This window comes from Daktulosphaira vitifoliae, unplaced genomic scaffold (genome assembly GCF_025091365.1).
Source record: "Daktulosphaira vitifoliae isolate Bord-2020 unplaced genomic scaffold, ASM2509136v1 Scaffold_1, whole genome shotgun sequence".
Classification (NCBI taxonomy): Eukaryota; Metazoa; Arthropoda; class Insecta; order Hemiptera; family Phylloxeridae; genus Daktulosphaira; species Daktulosphaira vitifoliae.
In genome coordinates this window covers 31,122,166-31,145,424 of record NW_026099572.1, presented here as the reverse complement: position 1 = coordinate 31,145,424, position 23,259 = coordinate 31,122,166, and the positions used below count along the sequence as shown (strand labels likewise).

General features: G+C 24.6%; 1 protein-coding gene across 4 annotated transcripts in view; it reads left to right on the top strand.

Moving 5' to 3' along the window:
- Positions 1–7,015: 7,015 nt before the first annotated feature.
- The window catches only part of LOC126894055 (ras-specific guanine nucleotide-releasing factor 2-like), a 28,152-nt gene continuing 11,908 nt past the window's right edge, over positions 7,016–23,259 (top strand). For all 4 annotated transcript variants that reach the window (XM_050664704.1, XM_050664705.1, XM_050664706.1 and 1 more), the window contains exons 1-5: positions 7,016–7,174; positions 20,004–20,141; positions 21,769–21,875; positions 21,944–22,091; positions 22,231–22,514. In XM_050664704.1, coding sequence (XP_050520661.1) covers positions 7,016–7,174; positions 20,004–20,141; positions 21,769–21,875; positions 21,944–22,091; positions 22,231–22,514 — 836 coding nt within the window. The remainder of the gene's footprint in view (positions 7,175–20,003; positions 20,142–21,768; positions 21,876–21,943; positions 22,092–22,230; positions 22,515–23,259) is intronic.

The window sequence follows — 23,259 nt, the reverse complement described above, 5'->3', positions numbered from 1 at the left end:
CGTCTTTTATTTTAACTTTGGCCGGTCATTGGAGTGTTAATAATTTTCATGGAAAAATCCATACTCATATATTTAGTGTCAAAAAATGGTGTTTACTTCTGTACTTTTTTATATAACAAAGCCAACGTTTGATATTGTAGAATAAATACAGAAAAATTCAAGTTTTTAAAAAATTTTAAATGTTACAGAAAATTAACTACTCATTAATGAAATTTTTTTTCACTAAATCATTTTTTTAAATCTATTCTAAAAAAAGGCTATTTTGAAATTTTTTGTTCACATTTCTTGTACATTTTTAAAATTATAATTTTTATATTTAACTATAAAAATGATTACATTTATTACATTATTATTATAGCCCTTAAGTATATTAAATATTGAAAAAAAATTAGCAAAGCATATTAGCTGGATCAAAAGTTATTTAAGTTTTCAGTGAATGCTGAGCCACCCTGTATGAGTTCAGAATTAATTTAATTACTTTGTAAATAATATAAATTTTGTAATAAACATTAATATGATTGAAAAGTTTATGGACGATATTTCATTTTATCATAGTTAAAAAATTACTCTCAATTTATTAAAACATTTATAGATTGTTGTATTATTTAGAATATTTATAGATTATGTATTCCTGTCATCTGATTTGTGTTGAACTTGTTGCAGAGTTCATCTTCGAATCGAATGAAATTGTTCTGAAATTAATAAATATACTGTGAATAGTAATATTACCAGTTGTATTATGTATTTTTTTGTGAATGATATGTATTTTTGTCAATGTCCAAGTATATTTATGTATTCGAATGTAACTATATTTATATTGTAAGTAGTATACTTTCAAATATATTTACAGTTTAGTTATAACTTTGGTACTGTAACTATTGCTCTGACGATGACCTCTGCAACGAATTCGAAACGTCATCACACCAATTAAACTACAGATATATTTGTAAAAATCTAAATAAATCCTGACAGTTAATTTATTATTCAAGTAGATAGTAAGATCTCAAAACTCAAACGCATATCAATAATATAAAAAAAATTTAATTGTTAAGTATTTTGCTAAATTAATATGCTATTAAATATTTATGTACGTTTTCAATTGTAAAAAAACTCTGTGATTTATTATTTTTTAATAAAAAAATTAAATTTTTACTTTTAAATTTTAAAAATAAAAAATACACAATGGTAAAACTGTCATTTCATTAAATATTAGTATTTGTTCGATAATATTTTACAAAATACTTTAAACTCATTAAAATTTACTGTTATTTGCAGGCTATTTTTTTATTATTCTGATATCATAATAATTTGTTCTATAATTCTTTTTTTACAATATGAGTAGTGAAAACAGATATAAACGATGTCAAGCGATAACCATCCAACGCAATCATGTAAGTCTCAAGGGTCTTTATAGCAAAAAGAACATCCACATAAACTTCAACTAAAACTTGAAGTTTTAAGTGTAGTTTCCATTTTCAGCCATTATTTCACTATATACTTTTACTACGAACAGTATATTCGATGTATCTCTTATACTTACTTCGTTTAAAAATAAAAATAGACCTGGTATTTAGATTTTTTTTTCCATATAAAAAAGCAAAATATTTGTTTTGATTTCAGTTAACAAAATATAACGATATTAAAATGAAAATTTATAAAATAAATACTTATGTGTACCAATCAAGTTCAAATCATAAGAGAATAAATGATTTTTACTAGTGTATTAATAGTTAAGAAACTAATTATGGCAAATTTATTTTGTCAAAATTAACTAAAAAATATTTGTAATTTGGAGATAAAAGAAACCGTGTATTTTTCCTTAAAATAGAGTTAATCTGTTCTTGAGTATTTTTAAAACAATCTAGAATATATGAAGCATAGTATTCAACTATAATAAATAACGGAAATAAAGCAATGGAAATAAAAAACATTTTTATGAGGTTTTATAACTCTGTAAGTATTATGCTAAATTGTAAGTTACAATATTGTGTCATAGAATCCTTTGTCTTCAGTGTACAGATATATTTATAAAGACAAACAATTTTTATAGTTAGTTCCTTATAAATTACTCACAGTTTTTATTCCTTTCAATATTTGAATATGTGAAAGATTTTTACATTTTTGTTTTATTTAAATTTTTTAGTTATTTCAACAATATTATTTAACGCTTTCATTAAGTGTCAATTTGGTAATTTTACAGTCACAATCAATTAAAAAAAAAAAAAAAATGAACCACTCCTTAACTATTAGCCACTCAAAAGATAAATATAATAGTTAAAAGATGGACTAAATAGATAATGATATAGATGTGCTATTGATTTTTATGAATACAGTATTTAATATTTTATATAATTTTATAAATTTTATACAACACCTTCTACATACTTACAAGAATTACCTCCAATTTAATACAAACTTTAATTTACATTAATTTGCGCGAATATGAAAATATAACCAACAAATTAACACGTTAGCATGAAAATAAGTCTAAACGGTACGATACTTTTGTTTAATAATGTAATATTGTAGTGTCAATTTAATAAACAAAAATTTCTGATAAGCAGTGTAGTACAAATACCGTAAATAAGTTAATTACTAGTAATAGTCGATATAACTTGTTACAAAGCAATTGAAAACCTGTATGTCAGAAGCTATAAATTAAAGGAGATTGACAAAAACTGAAAATGCCACACGTATAATTTACATTCCCAAAGATTACATTTCAATGAAAGAGTGTCGGAAGTTAAGACATTTTCATTATTCAAATGTTATCTTAGTTTTACAGAAACAAATATTGTATGACATTTGAACAATGTTCTCATACTGTTACAAAACTTGATATGAGAGTAAGAGAATGATGTTGTATATATATTTAGGGGAAATATTGACAGGTATCTGCTAAATAACTTCGTCTTTAAAAAATATTATTTCGATAATTTAATTTAATATTTTAAATAAACAGCGTAAAGTACACTACTATATGTAAGGTAAACAGTGCTTCATTCTGGATTTATTAAAAATTGTAATATTTCATGAATTTACTCTTAATTACAATATTACTTCTTACTGAGTTCAGTAAGTTCATATTTCATTTTTAGAAAAGTTAACTTGACCAATTCATAACAAAATTTTAAATTAAATTTTTGTAAAGTTTACTAAACCAACCAGTACTGAACATTTATTTCTTATTTATAATAGTTTTTTTAACGATAATTAATGTTCAATTAAGACGAAAAAAATTTTGTAAAACCTTCATAAAGATTATAAAGGTAGGCAAAAGTTATAAATTATTATAAATGTCTTTAGTTTTATCACAAAGAATAACGTTATTTTCATCTTAAATAAAAATTTTATTTTTAAAATAACTAAAAAGAGTAAAAGCTTGATTTTAATAGTAAAAAAATGTAAAATAAAATATTTTTTTTACTTATATAGTATTTACAGCATTTAAAAACAACACTTTAAATGTGTGTATTTTTTTAAATTATAACTTGTAACAGTAATTAGAAGATTTTAACTAAATACCTATTAATATAATAAAACTAAAAAAATGTTGTGTCATAATAAAAGTTATGTATTCTCAGTCTGAAAATAAATAAAATTTAGTAGAACATTATTTTTTAGATAAACAGGCCTATTTGTAAGATATGCCAAAACGTAGGTAATAACTCGTGTCTTGATAAATTATTTTGATATTAAACTAAATATGCATTTATTGAAAAATATAATATAATCTATCATTATACTACTTGTATAAGTATTATATGATACAAATATCTTTGGGTGTCAGTGAGACAACATTGTACGAAATTTTTACATAATATAGATGTCAAAAGTTATGAGGGGTAAAAAAATATTTCTTACGCCTAAATATTATCATAATAACAACGTTTAAAACGAGTAATCATCGACTCTGATGACATATTATGTCAGTAACAAAACGCCTTAATAATCTTTTGAAAATACAAAGATATAGATAACAAACCAGATTTCTTACTCAAGATAACAGCTGAAACCATTTGGAAGCACTATGGGAAATCATTTGAGAAAATGGACTCTAAATGGCTTCACTCGCTTACATGGACAGTATAGGACAGTTAGCAATCTAGTTTATCATCTTTATCTGTGTCAGTAAAAATATAAAACCGAATGCAAAACAGTATTACCAAAGCCGTTATTGTCATAACAAAAAGTTATGACAGGGAGCATAATTGAGATAATTTAATATAGATAAGGCATATAATAATAACTACAACCGCCAGATACCTATAAATATGATTTACTATATAAATATGAATTAATTAAATTATTGGAATACGAAATCCTAATCACAAATTGCTACATAAATTATGCGTTTTAAACAAATTATTAATATAAACAGAATTCAGTTCAAAATGAAATTAACATATAATTGTGATCCAACTGAATTGATGAGTTTCTGTTATATAACAATAAAATATTTTTTAAACATCAGATGTTCTACCACATTTCAAGTAAGATTCTTAATTTATTGAAAAGTAACGAAGACAATGAAAATAACGAATATATACGAATTAATTATTATTTAATAAAATTAATTAAATAATTATTAATTATCTTTTGAATAAAATGTAAATGAATTCAACAAAATAAGGTTTAATTTCAAATGTACAATTAATGGAAGTTTGCTTTTGTTGCTTCCAATTTTTCGTATTTCTTCTTAACAAATTATATTTTTCACCGCTCTTTTTTTTCTTTTTTTTCTTTTTTTTTTTATCAACACCATTGTTGATAAAATCAATTCCATTGTTTGTGTTTCAATGATTTGAATTCGTTTCGCGTTTCTTGTTGACCTTTAATCTTAATAAAACATCCGTTTGACAGAAAAAATAACTACTTAAAATAATGTAGCTGTTATGAGAAACGTTTGGGGTAAATAATGAGCTCAAGTTTAAGTCTCATGTTGATCGTACTACGTATGCGTGTTAGCGTAAAATGTTTATGTTGTAGCAAACCATTTGTGGAACGAAGAATCAATCTTTGCGCGCGCAAAAGGTCACCCCGTCCGGGATGTTGGTTTATTTGGTAAAGACGGCGGCAAGAGAGAAGATGACTAGGATGTCGCTCCCGCCAGTGGCGGTGGAAGTGAAGGTGGCCAGAAAGGGCGCTAGGTTTCGTTTAGCAAGAGCACCTGTGGTACCCCACGGCGCACGATCGAACCGGGTGGCTGCGGCAGCACCCCCTACGCTAGGGACAGGGAAGTTTGGCGAGGCTCTCGTAGTATATTACAACGTAACCAACGAGAGGGATAACAGTACGTACTACAACAGCTCAGGGTCATGAGCTGACCGGGCGGTCGCGCGCCAACAGCTAACGCAACAGTGAAACGCGTCCACCGCCGTTTCCAGAACCGCCACCACGTTTTATCAGCTCCAAGGTAAATTTATTAGCCACGAGTCTGCTCCACTTGCTATTAGTCGTGATTAAAGACTAACATAGACCATATGTAAGTATTGGAAAACTAAAGCATAATAAATAGTTTGCTAATTAAATTAACATGAAATCCTAAAATGTTACGAATCCGATATCACATTTTAAATGAATTCTAAAGTACATATCACTTGATTAAGTCTGTTGCGCCAATACTACAAAGATGTTGTACAATAATGTTCTCAAACAAATAATAAAGGACTGATAGTTTTTTTTATGTAAAATATTACATTAATCGTATTTATACTATCAATTTAGTAGTTCATTATAATGTGTTTTAATTAAACTTATTCTTTAAAAAATCAACTGATTGATCCTCATTTAAAATTCGTTTAAAACATTTCAAAAATCTGGTGTTTGCACTCATTTTTTTAATTAGTTGAATTTGTTACATTATTGTTCAAATTTTTACAATATATTGATGGTACCAAGATTTTTTTTATAAAAATTAATCACAATTATCAATTAACTATGATTCTATACAAACTGATAATTATTGAGTATTTGCGCACGACTCGTGTTGAAAACATTTATTGATTTTCCATATAGCCTACTTAGAGGACACGTGCTAGCTAATACATTGTATATTTATGCATAAATTTAATTAAAGTTATTTCATTTAACTTAAACTTTTAAGACTCGAAATACAACATCTTGAAATTTAGTGAGATTACTTATTGAAACAAATTTACTAATTATTTTTTTTATAAATAGTACATCAATTTATATATTTCAATAAAAATTCTACTATTTTTATATGAAACCCATAGAAAACTGAAAATACTACCTAGAAAATTTCTATTTAATTTTAATTGATATAAAATTATTATAATTAAAAAAAAGTAGTTTTAATTAATCAATGATCAAAACATTTTTATTTAGTTTTCTTGCGAGACAAGATTCAATATATACCCAAATAAAAACCCCAATCAATTTTGATAGAGAAATTTTATCAAGGGTTTATGATAATGTTTTATTAATACGAACAAAATAATTATTCTTATAAATAATTATTGTTCAAGACAAGAAAAAAAATTATCATATTGATAAATATATCATAGATTCAATAGTAATGATATATTCATCAAATTGAACAATGAATTTATTATATAGATCTGAGTGTAGTTAAATGATAGATACACATAACTTGTAGAGTAAAGCAGTTCAATTTAAATGTATAGAAGCTAGTAAACAGTATACAATTATAAATTAATTAAATAAAAGCAATTAAATAACAAAAATATTATTACGATTGATTATGTAAATTGGGTTACATTATTCTACAACCCATTTTCCAACTGAAATGATCATGACAATAAAAATAGGATTTCAATCATTTGAGTGCAATATTTTAAAAATATATTTTTATTTAATTAGAAATTAACATTGGGATAACATTATAGCCTTGAATATATTACCCACACTTTTTTTAATGATTTAAGATTAATGAATTATAACATCAAAACGAAAAAATACTGCATTTTATTTTTTATATAATATGTATTATGTTTGTTAATTACTCATAAATTTTTCTTTAATAGTAAAAATGTTGAGCCCCAAAATGCAAAGATGCGTTCGGGTGGTTGACAATCAATTGCTGATGTTATCGGATCGTGCACGCACAGACAGTACTTTAACTGGCAATTTACATAAAAAAGTTTCGGATAGTGGCAGATGGAAAAACCGATACTTCGTTCTTTACCAGGTAAATTTTTCAAATATTTAATATAATTAATACTAAAAAAATGGAATTTACTTATATTTAAAAATTACTCTAAAATAATCTATACAAATTAGAATTTAACGAAGATTTTCTACTTAAAATAATTGAAACCCTTTGTGATATTTCTTAGTGGCAGAACTACTCTTTGAAGCTTTTCTTTAAAAGATGTTCACAATACCAGTTTCCTTGTTAATCGGCATGACAGCATCCTGTAAAAAATTAGGAAATATTAAATTTTAAACAAACTGTATAGTGTACACATTTTTCACAATTTTCTATTAAAATATTAAAAAGCATCATTTTTTGATATTTATTGTAGTATTAAATTATAAATTTATTTTAAAACTCGTGACGTTATATTCACTACGAAATTTATTGACTTCACCGTCAGCTAAAATTTACCTATTTTTGAACAACACCAACTAATTTATCATTATATTAATAATATCTATACTATATCATGATAGTCTAGAAAGATACTTAAAACCTTTTTAATAATATTTATAAATTTCACTTATATGAAATTTTATTATGTACATTGTTATCTATTAAATTATTTTTTTTTCCGTTTAATTCTACATTTTCTAAAATATTGATTGAAAAATATATCTTTTTTAAATAATTTTTCACATTTTTTTGTCTATAATGTCAATAATTTTTGTCTATATATTCCGATTAAAATAACACATAAATGAATAATATATTATAATAAAATATATTGTATTATATTTTATATTGGTGAATTCTATCTAAAATAATTGTATTTTATATTTATTAAATGTAAAATATTTATATTAAGTTTACAAAGTTGATCAAACTTAAAGGATAAATTTAATTATAAACCACCTGAGATATTGTTTATTTTAAAAACATTTAACAGTTAATTTATTGAAGACAGATATTTCACATTTATTAAAAAAAATATATCATCAATGTATGTATGTTATTAATAATATAACATTAATGCAACTAATTTTAATAAAAAACGAATTATATTTCAACATACTTTTCAAAAGTAGGCCATATAAATTGATAAAATTGGTCGGTAGTCTCATAGAAAGTCAATAATTATAAAGAGTGTTACAGGTCTAAATGCCAACTATTATGATTTTTTATCTACTTACATTTTTTATTTTCTATAATATGAAAAAATCTGTATTATTGAAAAAAATTAGAAATAACCGTATTTTTTTTTTATCCTATTTATTTACAAAAAATTATTTATACTTGTACGAACATATATCATTTAAATGACTGCAATGTCATAATATAAAATGATAAAATTGTTTTCTTATGTTATAGTTTATTGAATTTAAATTGATAATACTCATTTGGTCTCTTGTTTTTATCTAGCTATCATATTACTGTTGTACAATTCTCATTAAGTAATATGATAACAAATACGTTTGTAAGTTTATACCTAAAAATTATTAATATAAAAAATTAAGCCGTTTAAATCTTTCTAAAAAAATGCATTGCTTAGTAAGAAGTCAAAATAGTTACAAATAAATAAATAATAGCGATTGTGTCAAATATTATGAAAAAATTCAATTCATAATCCACAAAAATGTGTGAACATTTGATAACGCTACAATGATACTATTATGTTATATATTTCAATTACATCCTTAAGGAAACGTTGATAATTCTTATGGAATTGTCCACTTATGATTACCGGTATTAAACATAAAAAAGTGTTTACGTGTATCCTTTTATACACAACATAAACCAACGTTATTTAAGAAAAAGCATTAATAATTTAAATTTTAACAAATATCGAAAAGCTTTAGAATTTTAATGGCTAAATTAAAATTGGAGTTTTTGGTATCAACATATTTTCTTTAAAACTAGTCTATGACAAAATCGAAATCTCTAAAAAAACTTTTAATTAAATTCTTTTTTTTTAAATTTTTTATACAATAAAAAAATATTATTTTTACTAAGTTTGAATTATAGTTCATGACTAAAAAAACGTATTCAAAAAATATAAAATAAAAAATGAAAGTGAATAGAAATTTATAATAATAATCAGTTAAATCTGTTTCACCTGTATATAGTCATAATTAAATTATCTGTCAATAATGCTAAGTTACCATATACTTTTAGCACTAACTGAGTTAATTATTAAAAAAATAATTATTTACTTATTGTTAAGTTATAATTAAAACACTGATTTCTTTTTGTAGATCAAAAATAGCCATCCATTATTATGATAAAATGACTTAAAATTAATCAACTCATTATAATTTTAATAATAAAAAATAAATATTTTTGAAGTACAAACAGTTTTGTTATTACTTTTTAAATTTACACTATTATTTTTTACCTAAAAAGTTCCAAATATATTTTCATAAATAAATATTAGAGATATATGCATCTAATTTTTTTACAGGAGGAAATTATTTGTAAATTTGAACGACATATTCAATTTTACAAAACACATTTCCTAAATAGATATTACTTGAGAAACATTTTACTGACAAAAAAAATTTCGAAAATATATTTTACTGAAATATAATGATAATTTGATTATCATATACTTGATTAAAGTTACCCTCCCCCCCCCAAAAAAAAAGAATACATTTTGGACATTAGTTCTTTCTAGCTCTTTTTATATGGCAAATTTGTCTTTTATTTAGACATCTTTTATTGAAACATTTTATCATTTTTCGATTACAACCTATTCCTTTTTTCCTTTATTAATTAAGCTACATATAATATAAATATTTTATAATTTTATTAAATTTATTATTTTGACTAAAAACAAAAAAAAATGATCTAAAGAGGTCTTTTGAAATTAATTTCCTTTTCCATCCAAAAATTACTTAAATACTTTTTTATTCTTATAAAATTTTCATTTATGTATACACTTGTATTACTTGTAAATATATATATTTTTGTTTTTAACACGATTTTAAATAATCTAGTACACTAAAAACTCACACAGTTTTCTAATTTATCAAGTTATAATCATAAAGGCTGGATTTTTAATGATATAACAGAGTTTAAAAGTATTTTTTCATTTTCACATTCGCTATTTTTTCTTTTATTGGTCACGCCTGTTAAGTTTGATTTAAGGCTTATTTTATTCGACGTGTGCCTAGTTAGCTAAAAATGAACATTGAACATTACTAAGTTTATTTTTTAATAGTAAAAATGTATTATATAAATTTTATTTTAAATAATACAAAAAAAGTGTGAAAAACCAAAATAATCAATTTATATATTTTATAATTTTAAATATCATAATTTATTTAATTACTATATCAATGGAAAATGGGATATTATATTATATTATATTTATGTCAGTGTAACGCACTTTATTTCAGTATTTTCAAATCATTTAAACATTTTTATTTATTTTGTTTATTCAAATGTACCTATTTTTATTTTATATGACTATGTATACAATCAACATAGTGCTACGGACATGTCGATCAATAAAACCGTTTATTTAAAACAATAGCAAAATAAAAATAATCTACAAAATAAACGCTATATACAATTGAAAAGTGAAAAATAAAATAAAAACACTGTACTAGATTTTCGAAAAACTTTATTTCAAGTTATCTTACAAGTGACAGTCTTTAAACTATAACGAGGCTCTCCATGAACTCTCCCATGTAGTAAGGGTAGTCGCTTTTTATATGGTACGGCGTTAAAGACACATGTCGCCAAAAATTCGCGTATCTTTCGTTGCTTACATTTTGCAGGCAGATCATATTTCACTACGCAACCTACACGACAAGTGCCCACGTATCCACTAAAAAGTTCACGACCATCCGATACCACTACAAAACACCAGGTTTATTTTAAAATAATTTCGTAGTATCTGTCGTAACAATATTCATAATATTATTGCTGGACTTTATTTTTTTAATTCTTTAAAAAGTTATTGCTTAGTTGGTCTCAGTGAGGTGTCTGTAGAATTTCTGAACACTTTGACAACATGTTTTTTCACTACAGATTTGACTGTACCTGCAAACTGTTCATAGCAATTTACTGTCGGTGGTATTAATTCGATGATATGATTAATGATGAACCGTAGTTTTGGTATAGAACGTATCAATGGTACGTTAGGACTATATTATAGGACTATACATCGGTTAAGGGAAAAATCCATTAGATTATATCTTCGTACCATTGCAGATCGATCTTAAGTATTACTTTATGTTATACTAAGCTCTGGAGCATAGTGTTGCGCCAACTAGCCGATCTAAAAGTTCGCATATCCTTATCTAACGATAGGTGAATAAATAAGTTCTAAACTATACAGCACAATCCATTCTTGGAGTAATTCTCCATTATTGTTGTTTTGATAATAATCCCATTTGCTGTTGTCGCCATTGCATAATTACCTATATGCACAGCTGATCGAGTTTCACTGTGAATTTCTTCACTCAACAATTAGTGGTTTGTATATATTTATACTTGTCTCATTACTAATTTCATTTGTTATGTTTTTATATTCTTTAGTATATATTGTGATTCCATTTTGGCTGTGATTGATGACATTAATTAATTTTTATCCGGTCATATAGAAGGCTATGCGTTATTTATTTATTTTTTTTGAGTCGACTTCTAATATTTATGTCTTATGAAGGTCTGGAATGTCTTTCGCATTATTGTTCTTAATGATTTTCGTTAATACTTTAATTTTGGCTTTTAAGATACCTTTAATATTAAAGTGTTCTGTGTTTTTTTTTTCAAAAATTCTGTTTATGACAAATGTTTTAGTTAATTATCAATAGATAATCAATACAATCAAACTGCATTATTAAATATTAATTGACTTAATTATTTTATTAACTTAATCTGCAGTGATTTATTAATTTATTTAAATGTTAAATTTAATTTGATCATTGTTTGTCCTCCGGCACAAATATTTTCAATTTAGATTTATTGTACTTTTATAGCCAAAATAAAGTTTTCGGAAGTTAAATAGAATTATTCACCTAGAAATATTGGGTTACTCTTGTGTGTCACATGAGAGTACCTTGAAGTGCGTAATTGTATTTACGTTGCATTGTAGTTCAATCCTGGTAACATAAATGACATTTATTCCTAACTCAAGTTTAGATCGTGTGAACTAAAAAAACCCAAACCACAATATGGCCATTACAACAAGTAAATAAAATTTCAATAAACCCTTACAACTCTCAAAATACTATATATCGTCGAAGGCCATTAAAAAAAAACACTAACCAATGTGTTTTTGTGACTAGAATAATAAAGTGTTATTATTTACTATATATTATATAAACGATTATTACCTAAAATAATCTATCTATCTATTATAATAATATAATTTTTCTGCTCAACAAAAGAAATGCTACTATAAATTCATGGTTCAAACTATATAATGCTATTAATATTAAAAATATAAAATGTATTTAATCTGTACAATCTAAAATTTAAAAAAAAAAATACATTGAAATGCTATAGATTGAAAAAATCGGAATAGTAATAAAAATAGTATTCAACATATAAAAAATTATAGCAATATTTCATTTCGTTCTAAATGAAGGCAACTCCCCAGAGGTATTTTGTAAAAATATGACTCCAACCATCTTGTTAGGAACATTTGTAGAAGAAATACTGTAACCATCTACTTAATTCGTGAAAGTATGACGATATAAGAGAAGTATATTTATTTTTATGCATACTTAAATAAACCAAATTCAAATATTAAGGTCATTATTTTTATGTCTTTAATACAAATTTTATACTATATAAAATTTTTAAATTAATTATTAAAATTTGAGTCCATTTAGTGAAAATTTAAATTTTTAATCGTGATTATAATAATTTAATATTTATAATTTGACTGATGACTTCAATTTAGCATACGTTTTATTATATTCTCGAGTATTATCCTAGACATTTATCATTTAATGAATTAACTATTTAAATACTTTGGTATTTTAACATCCAGTAAAATTAATCCTTGAATGGCAATTTTTGATTGGTAAAACTCTGGAAAAAAAAGCAAATAAAGTATGCCTTGTGAATGTTTTAAAGTACACTACTAATACAAATTTAAACTAAATAAAATATATAAAGTATAACTATTTTATATAAATCATGGATTTTGCTTCTTTTAATGCTTTTTTATTTGTCACAATAGTATTTTCAAACGAATTAACACAAATATATTATATCTGAACATAGTTGTCTTTAGATTCTGCGCAAGACAATCGAAACGCATAAAAATCGTTAATTTCGGTCAAACACATTTTGGTCGACTGATAATTTATTATATAATATCTCTACCAAAGCGCCAAATATGCTCTTGATTATCTAACCATAATTGTGATTAAAGGAGTATTGTTTTTTTGAAAATCACGTGTTGTATAATAACAAATTTTCGCTTATTTTAAAAATATTCTACCAGACTAAAGAGTATAATTACTTATCTTGTTACGATATAATACCATCTTAAGCTAATTTATAAAATTTAATAATTAGTTTTGCTATGAAAATATATCTCTATCAACCATATTATAAGAATAGACTAAGACTTTTTATGTTTTAATGAGGTTATTTTGACACATCAATTTTAGACTTCCATTATTGACTAAAACCACTGTTATCGTTTTTACTTCAAACGCTGAACACTAAACAGTCATACTACCTGCAGATATAATCAAGTTATTAAATTCTCCACTAATCCTTCATATCATACCCTCACTTTTGTATCTAAACTTAAAGTTAGCTTAATCTTTAGTTTAAGTCTATTCATATTTCTCTACTTCGCAAGCCACACATTGGAAAATATATCTAATTAAAATTTATCATTGTAGCACTAAATCGAATATTTCTAATTTAGCCTCTAAAAAACAATACCTAGATTTTTACGTTTAGTTGTTCAGTTAATTATTTCAATAAAACTTGTTATGTCTTGAACAATTTTATTACAAATTAGTTTTTCTGAAAAATTATGACTGTAGAGTAATTTATTGTAGTTCTATGCAAGTCTCAGCTTTCATTAGTTTTCATGTATGGTTCTATAGTTGTGATGACACACTCACATTTATAAGATAACTACTTAATGATGTAATTGTTCAGACAACTTCGATATAATCTCAAGCGATTTTTACTTTGTACAGCACAATATAGCACAGGTACATATAACCGTTCACTGGCGATAAAATCAATAATTTCCAATGAAGTGAAAACTTTAGTATTGTAAATTGCTTCTATATCAATCAGTTTTTATTGATCACCTTTTGTTTACGTAAAATATTTGTACTGTCTGAATGTGGTATATAAGTGTACACCTACACAATAGGAGAAATATTCTCGACTGATACACAAATGCCTTAAAATCCTTCCAAAAAACATATAAGTATACTTACGTACAGATTACGCACAGTAACGTAAAAAACCTGTTACCTTATTAAGTTTAAATAAATTCAACACATCAGTCATTATGCTAAAATTATGCACTGAATTGAGAAATTTCAAGAAAGTGACATTGCCAAAAATATTTGTGATGTAATTTGTTCACTTTTTTTTAGATATATTTATGAAATTTAAGCCAATACATTGAAATATACCAAAATCAAAATAAATAAATCGTTGCAGTTCATTTTTTAATATGGAATATGACCTATACGTCTAAAAATTATAAATATATAATTATTGAAAAATTAACAGTAAATGATGTTTATTAGTTTAAACTACAATATAATAAAAATATTGCTATTCACTTGCTCATATACTCGCTCCAAAATATTGTCTGTGATGTTTACTAATAATTAATGAGTTAAGTAGTTATATTGGTATAATATCGCCAAAAGTTAATGCTGCTGCGTCCTCCTATGCTATAAGGCTATATACACAAAATTAGTAATTTAAGAAATCGACTTCTTTTGAAACATCTTGTTATTTTTATCACATTATTAAATAATAAAAAAAATACCAAATCTTCTTCTTGCCTTAATCCCATCTACTTTTTTTCAATATTGTATGTATTTTGCGAGTAATCGAATGCAGTATGATAAACTGATCAACGTGTATATACAGAGTGACCCAGTACTCACTGACAACTTAAATAACTTTTGATTTAGTTAATATTTTTTTGCTAATTTTTTTTTTAATTTAATATACTTAAGGGCAATAATAATAATGTAATAAATATCATTTTTATATAATTAAATATTAAAATTATAATTTTAAAAATTTACGAGAAATGTTAAAAAAAAAATTAAAATAAAAATTGTTATAATTTATTAGAATAAATTTTAAGAAATAATTTGGTGAAAAAATTTCTCATTACTATTTTGTAGTTAATTTTCTGTAACATTTTAAATTTTCTAAAAATTCAAATTTTTCTGTATTTATTCTACGGTATCAAACACTGACTATGTTATTTTATTTTATAAAACAAGGACAAATATAAACACAATCTTTTCATACTCAACATGGAATGATGTATAAATTTTTCTAAGAAAATTGTTAACGTTCTAATGACTTGTTTTAATTCAAATAAAAACACGAACAATACCTATTACATAATAAGTAGTTTTATCTCTTTAGAAATAAAACTACTTATTCTAACCAAAATTAGAATTTATTCATCACGAGTCATGATTTATATTATACTAAGTATAAGGTCTATTATATTTACAAACTTGTTACTAATACGATGATAAGAAATTTGATAAGGCAATTATTACTTATCACTCTCATTCATAAGCGTAAGTAATTTTCATGGAAAAAGTTACACACCTCCAAATTAAAGTAATCATGAATAAATAGTGCTTTCTTCTGTCCTTTTCTCAACACGTATTTCAATGTTTAATACATGAAAAATCAAATGTTCACAAACTTTAAACTGTTACAGAATATTTACTACTGATTATTAATAAGATATTTTTTTTACCAAAATTTGTCTTAATATCTACTCTAAATAATAATATGATGCGACTTTCTTACTTCCCATCAATTTGGAAAATAGCTGTAATAGTTCTTATACCTAAACCAGGAAAACCAAAATATATGTCAACGTCATATAGACCAATCATCTTATTACCTACACTAAGCAAACTGTTTGAAAAACTTCTGCTGAAAAGGATCAGGCCAATATTGCAAGAGCACCACATTTTACCAAACACTCAGTTTGGATGACGCACCCTGGTATGTAACAAACAATAACTTACACAAAGAACTTAACATCAAATCAGTCAAAGAACTCGCTACTTTACACTACACTAGATTCCACTCAAAACTTAACACAAACACAAACCCTTTAATAAAAAAAACGCATACTTTTACAATACTTGATAACCCACCACGTCGACTTAAACGAAACTGGAACCGTGACCTTTTAACTTAACAAAACAACTCAAAACAACAATATAATCTTAACAAAAGTATAACTTAAATTATCTAATTAAGATTTTACCAATGGGTGACTTCCTTTAATGTTATTGATGTCATTATTTAAAGTGTCAAAAAAAAACTTATTGTAAATTTAAATTGTACAGATTGTTTTTCTAATAAAAATAAAAAAAAATCTACTCTACAAAATAGCTAATTTTTTTTTTTTATATTTTATTTAAAATTTAAAAATAATCAATATTTTTAATAAATTGTATAAAAATTAATTTTTGAGATATAATTATAAACTTAACGTATAACTATTATTAAAAATAAAAAATCAGCTAAAAATATTAACTGGATCAAAAGTTATTTAAGTTGTCAGTGAGTGCTGGGCCACTTGTATAGTAATTCTATAAACGCTAGCGACTCGATTTCTCCTGAAATAATAATTTTGTTAAGAAAATTACTTTTAATGTTTTTTAGTTTCATATAATTCTTGATTTATAACAAAATTAGTTAATTTTTTTATTCTTCTCTTTTTCATCTTTTAAAGGTGTCAACTATATTTTTTTCAGTAGAAACATACATATTTAACTAGCTTAAAAATAAAAAATTATTCAATTAAAAATTTACTGGTCAACTAATTTTTAATATTGACGGGAGGTGAAGTTAAAACTGATAACAACAAAACAAAAATTGTATTTGTGAAATATAAATGGATGACTATAATTAGATGAAAAATATTCTAGGTTTACGAAGTACTAGAATTTTTATTGTAATGAAAAGTATTACTTCTATTTACAGAAGTAGATTAGTTATTTTAGTATAGTAGTTTAAATTTGATAATTCACATTTTCTAATGGTTTTATATTTTATATTTTTAATCTATTAAAGAGACCAATATGAATTTGACTACNTATATTTTATATTTTTAATCTATTAAAGAGACCAATATGAATTTGACTACTTCACCTTAAAAACCACACCGGTGAAAATAAATAAGACTGTTTTATTATATTTTTTGAAAATAAAAATCAATAATATACTGCCTAACTTGAATATTTAAGTTATAAACTCAAAATATAATAAATGAATGTCACGCATAACCACGATAAAAATAATGGTTTTTGAAAATGTTCAATATCTTTACCTTATCTTAATGTTATTTTATTTTAGTTTAATTTTAAAAAAAAATAATTTTTTTCAATCATTTACAACCAATTGAAAATGTAATTATAAATACTCACTTACATTTTCTAAATTTAAAAATAAATATGACGTATTTAAAATTTAGTAAATTAATTTAAATATTACACATTTTTCAAATGAAATGAAATTTATTAGTTTTATTTTAACTATAACAAAATAAAAATTTAAATAAAAAATAAATATCTGTAGGACTATCGAAAAAATAATAATTAACTAACTATAGTAATAATTTAAGTATAAAAATTATCTAGATAGAAATGTATTAAGAATACTTTAAAGATTTTTATGGTTATAATTTATATAATTCAAATATTAGACCATCAAATTTTATTTTAAATCTATGTAAAAATTATATATCTTAATTGATATATAACAAAAGTCTTCATAGATTTTGTTAATTGCATTCAGCAGCAATAAAGGGCTAATTTAAAATTAAGTATGTCAAGGATACACATTTTTTTGAGGAGAAAATGAAGCCTTTTGGAGAGAGAATATAAATACTCACTTACATTTTCTAAATTTAAAAATAATTATGACGTATATAGAATTTAGTAAATTAATTTTTTTATTAATGATTAATTCGTTGATTATTATGACCTATCTTTTTATACATTCGTAAAATATTTAATAGTGTAATATATTGTTATTAATTTCATATTGCGTTAAAGTTACTTATTCTAACAAAATAAGTTGACAGCCAATTTACAGATTTCCAGCTTTTTTATTTGTTAGATTGATTAGCATACATCATTTGTAATTTTAAATATTGATTTTTTATTGTAATTTTATTATTACTATAATTATTATTAATTTTGTAAATAAAATGTGTGTAAAGTAAAATTTATAAATCTCATTAAAACATACCCGTAACAATATATCTGCAAATAAAAATTATTTGTTATAACTATTGTTATTTTTTCTCTTTCAGATAAGTAATAAAAAATGAGATACATCTTTTAAATTAATAAATATCACTAAGGTGTATTTAATCATGAACACCGATAGATCTTATATCCTAGAGAGACATTTGACTTCAAAATATAATAATGAATTTCATAAACTAATTTAAATTTTTATTAAAATAATACTTTATTATTTATTGGAATGTGGGTTTATGTTACTATGACCAATTTAACAAATAATTTCTTCATAAAATACAATTTTCACTGATGCTATATCTTATTTAATGTTGTAATAGTTTTCCAAGAATTAACAAACTTATAATAACTATAAGTAAACTAACATTGTTAAATTTATCTTAATTACAATAAAAATACAATTTAATCCTCGTTGTTAAATATAATAAACTTAATCATTTTATTGAAGAATTATAATTAAACATTTGAGCAAATATGAACTAACTTAAAAAACCTATAATTTTTACCTGAAATGACTTGCAAAGTACTCGTAGTTATTAGAAGCTATACAGTTTTATGTTTGAAAACCAAACCTTTTAAAACGTTTAAAAACATAAGATTAGAAAACAAAGATTGTTTATATTAAAATCCCTAACATAATTTCTAAAATAATATTCAAACAGATAACAAACTTATTAAAGTGATTGACTAATCTGTATTTGAATAACTATTAGACCATTCTCCTAAACAATTAAAAATGTTTAGAGTCTAATTTAAATTAACTCCATGCAGTATTATTACGTTTAAAATCAACAAGTAATTTGTCATAATATTATTGAAAAATAATACCATGTATTGACACTTCAAGCTACACTTAGATAACTTTTTTTATGTAATTAAAAGTTCATTTATGTATATAAGTCTTTAACTTCTACCCTTTAAATATTTTAAATATTTTAAAATAAACAATATAAGTTTTAATTTTAATTTTATTTTAACCATTTATGATACCATAAAAAAATCAAATTTTAAATTGGATTACATTAAAAAAGAATTATTAGAGAAGCCTGAACAATTTTTTCTTAAATATCGCTATTTTATTATCAGGAAATTTTGTTTTATAAATATGCACAACATTGTTTCCTGAATTTTTTTTTTTTTTACAAGCGTTAGGTTGGTTAATACGATTGGTATATCCTGGGGAAATTTAAGTGCAGTGGTTTCCTGTTGCCTTCTGCACTGGGAACATGGTGCTTTTTCGCCACCATAAAGCACACGCGTGGTCACCCATCCGTTCACCTACGGCGGTAGGCGCGGCTTAACACTAGAGTTTTTTCAACAACTAGTGTGACTACCGCACCACACCACACCCTGTTTCGTGAATAATATATAATATTAATATAACATTTAATTTTCAGAATATACTCTTCTACTATGACCATGAAAGTTGTACGAAACCATCTGGTGTTATATTATTGGAAGGGAGTTACTGCTCAAGGTTGGATTTTTCTAGTGGAGCATCAAAACTAACGGGAAAAATTCAACCGGAAAAAGAAGTAATTAATAACTTATTTAAATAAAATAAAATATATTGGTATTATTCTCAGTTGCAATTTTGCAAAACTAGGAATTTGTACCAGGGTAAAAAGTGTAGGAAGGGTAACAGAAGATTTTAAGGTAAGAGTACACCAAGCCTTAAGCCTTTACTTATATTCTATAGTGATCGATGAATTTACTAGAGAGGTACCATAGTGCATGTTATTCTCTGACGATGCAGTGTTAATAGGAGCAAAAAAGGAGGAAATTAATCAATGGCTTGAAATGTGGAGATCATCTCTAGATAGAATTGGATTAAGAATAATTAGGAGTAAGATAAAGTATATAGAGTAAGAGTTTGACATGGGAGAACACAAATTAGGTCAAATGAGGATATCAGTGACAATAAGCGAAGACGTGATAGGAGAGGTGGAAAGTTTTAAGTATTTTTGATCAATTGTGCAAAATAACGATGCCCCTGCCTGAAACCCATATTATTACTAACATTTTATATCATCATTGACAATATACTACAAATCATAGATATAGTAACTTTTGCTCATATTTTTATGCATTAAAATATTGTTTTATTTAATTTTAGTTTCTTTGTTTTTTTGCAAAGGAAAAGTTCTTTATTATAACTTGGATACAAAATAATAGAGCCGATAACGTACTCAGAATTTTATAATGGGGGCTAATACCAACAAATATTTTAATGATCTTATTTTAGGTAATATTTAACCTAAAATGTTGGGTTAGATCGACCATGAAGGACTTGGACCTTTTAACCTACTTATCTATATACAGAGTGTTCAGTAAATAAGGAAACGAATTTCTATTGTACTCATTGTTTGTAACAATTTAACTGTTTCCTAATTTACTGAACACCCTGTAGAGTGTTCAGTAAGTAAGGAAACAGGTCAATTGTTACAAACAATAAAAACAATAGAAACCCGTTTCCTGACTTACTGAACACTCTGTATATCTGAATAGAGTTATACAGGGTGTTCACTAAGTCAGGAAACGGGTTTCTATTGTTCTCATTGTTTGTAACAATGAGAACAATAGAAACCCGTTTCCTGATTTACTGAACACCCTGTATATTTCTTAAAAAATTTATGCCATAGATTCTCTGAAGTTATATTTAGGCTTGGTTATTCTCAATAATATTTACGTTTTACCAAAGTATCTTAGAATATCTGGGTTACATTTTGTGTTAAACATGTTATCATCGTTTATATTCAATTCCTCGATATATATATATATAATACTATGGTGAGTTATGTTGTTGTACTAATACATTTATTTATTTAAGCTATCTACGAAACATTTATTTACGTAGTGTTTCATATTTGTAATTGATTGTATTATTCTATAAACTTATAGAACCTTTAACGAAGTTACAGCCATATAATAAACTCTTCAAAATAAATATCTTACCTAATTTCTAATTGAACTATTGTACAATATTTTAGTAAATTTTACCATGTTTCGGATAAAGTTTTCATCACCTATATTTATTATTATTTAGATACATAAATAGGACTAAATATATTAACACACGGTAAAAATATATTAAATATACAAAACAAAAATGAACGTTAGCTAAGTATTTAAATTAACTTTTTGATTATTATATTTTTGCAGCATTGTTTCGTAATTTCTTACAACCATCCACAAATGCGACAATACGAATTTCGTGCGTCATCTGAAACTGCTTGTAAAACATGGGTCAATGCATTAAAACAAGCCAGGTAAACAAAAACTAACCTATCAAAATTATAATAAGAAAAAAATTTTTATTTTATTATATATTACTTAGCTTCAATAAGTTATTATTGCAAAAAGAAGAACTCGAGCAGAGGCATTTGCATTTATTACAAGTTGTAGAAAGTGAAATGACTGCAAAATGGCAATATACACAACAATGCGAAGAATTGGCTAGTGAAATAAAAAAATTACGAGCAGAAGTAAATAAACATTTACTAAATAACACTTAATATGTTTCGTTAATATTATATAATTCAAAGACGTGATGTATCATTTACTTTTATTTACATTTTTAATATATCTGTTAGTTAATAACTTCTTTTACTCACTTTTTTACAGGTATTGCCCCTAAAAAAGGAACTAAAGCCAATGAATTCGTATGGTGGTTCAAGTACTGGTTCGTTTGATGGAGGAATTACTGGTTCTTTTTCGAGGAGGCAATCTAAAGATAGTTTCATATTCAATGATCAAACAACATTCAATGTACAAGACTCGATCGAAATGCGAAAAATTAAAAAAGTTCAAAGTTTTTTTAGAGGGTGGTTATGTAGAAGACGATGGAAACAAATCGTTGAACAGTACATAAAAAGTCCTCATGCTGAAAGTATGAGAAAGCGAAACAGGTAACTATATATTATTTCTATATTGATTAATTTTTCGTGTGTGTAATTTTCCTAGATATAATACTCCACATTTATTCCAAACTCATTCTAAAAAAAAAACCCAGCACAGGGAGGTCGCAGCACAGTGGTGCCGTGATATAGTTGGATCAAGTATAATGATATCTGATAGTGATTAAAACCACTATCAAAAATAAACGCTTCGATGCAAATCTTTAGATAGTGTTTAATTTAAAAAAAATTGGTGTATTATTCCAAAAGCTACATGATCTGCTAGTTCCTTATTAATATCTTGATTAAGATAAAGTATGTCGAATGAAAAAGGGATTATTAAAAAATATTATTTTTCATAAAAAAATTGTGTTGATCCATACACTTTTCAATTAGTTATAGCATTATAGAGTTAAAAATATAAAAAATAAAATTGAGAATTTTCACACGAAAATAGCATTTGGTAGCCATTTTCACCATGAAGACCAGTCCAGAGGTCAAAATTTTTTTTTCAAATTAAAGTACATTACATTAGCTTTAATTTAAGATATATATAAAAGTGTCAGACCTTCCGGAACATTTTCAAAAGTTAAGTTGAAAAAGTTAATGTTTTGTGAAAAAGTTGTCATTTTAAATCCCCCCTTGTGGGCAGGTTAAGTGTCAGATTTACAAAAAAAATATACCAAATGATAGGTAAAGACATCAAGCATCTATATAAAAAAAAATTATATTGATATGTTCATTTTTGAAAAAGTTA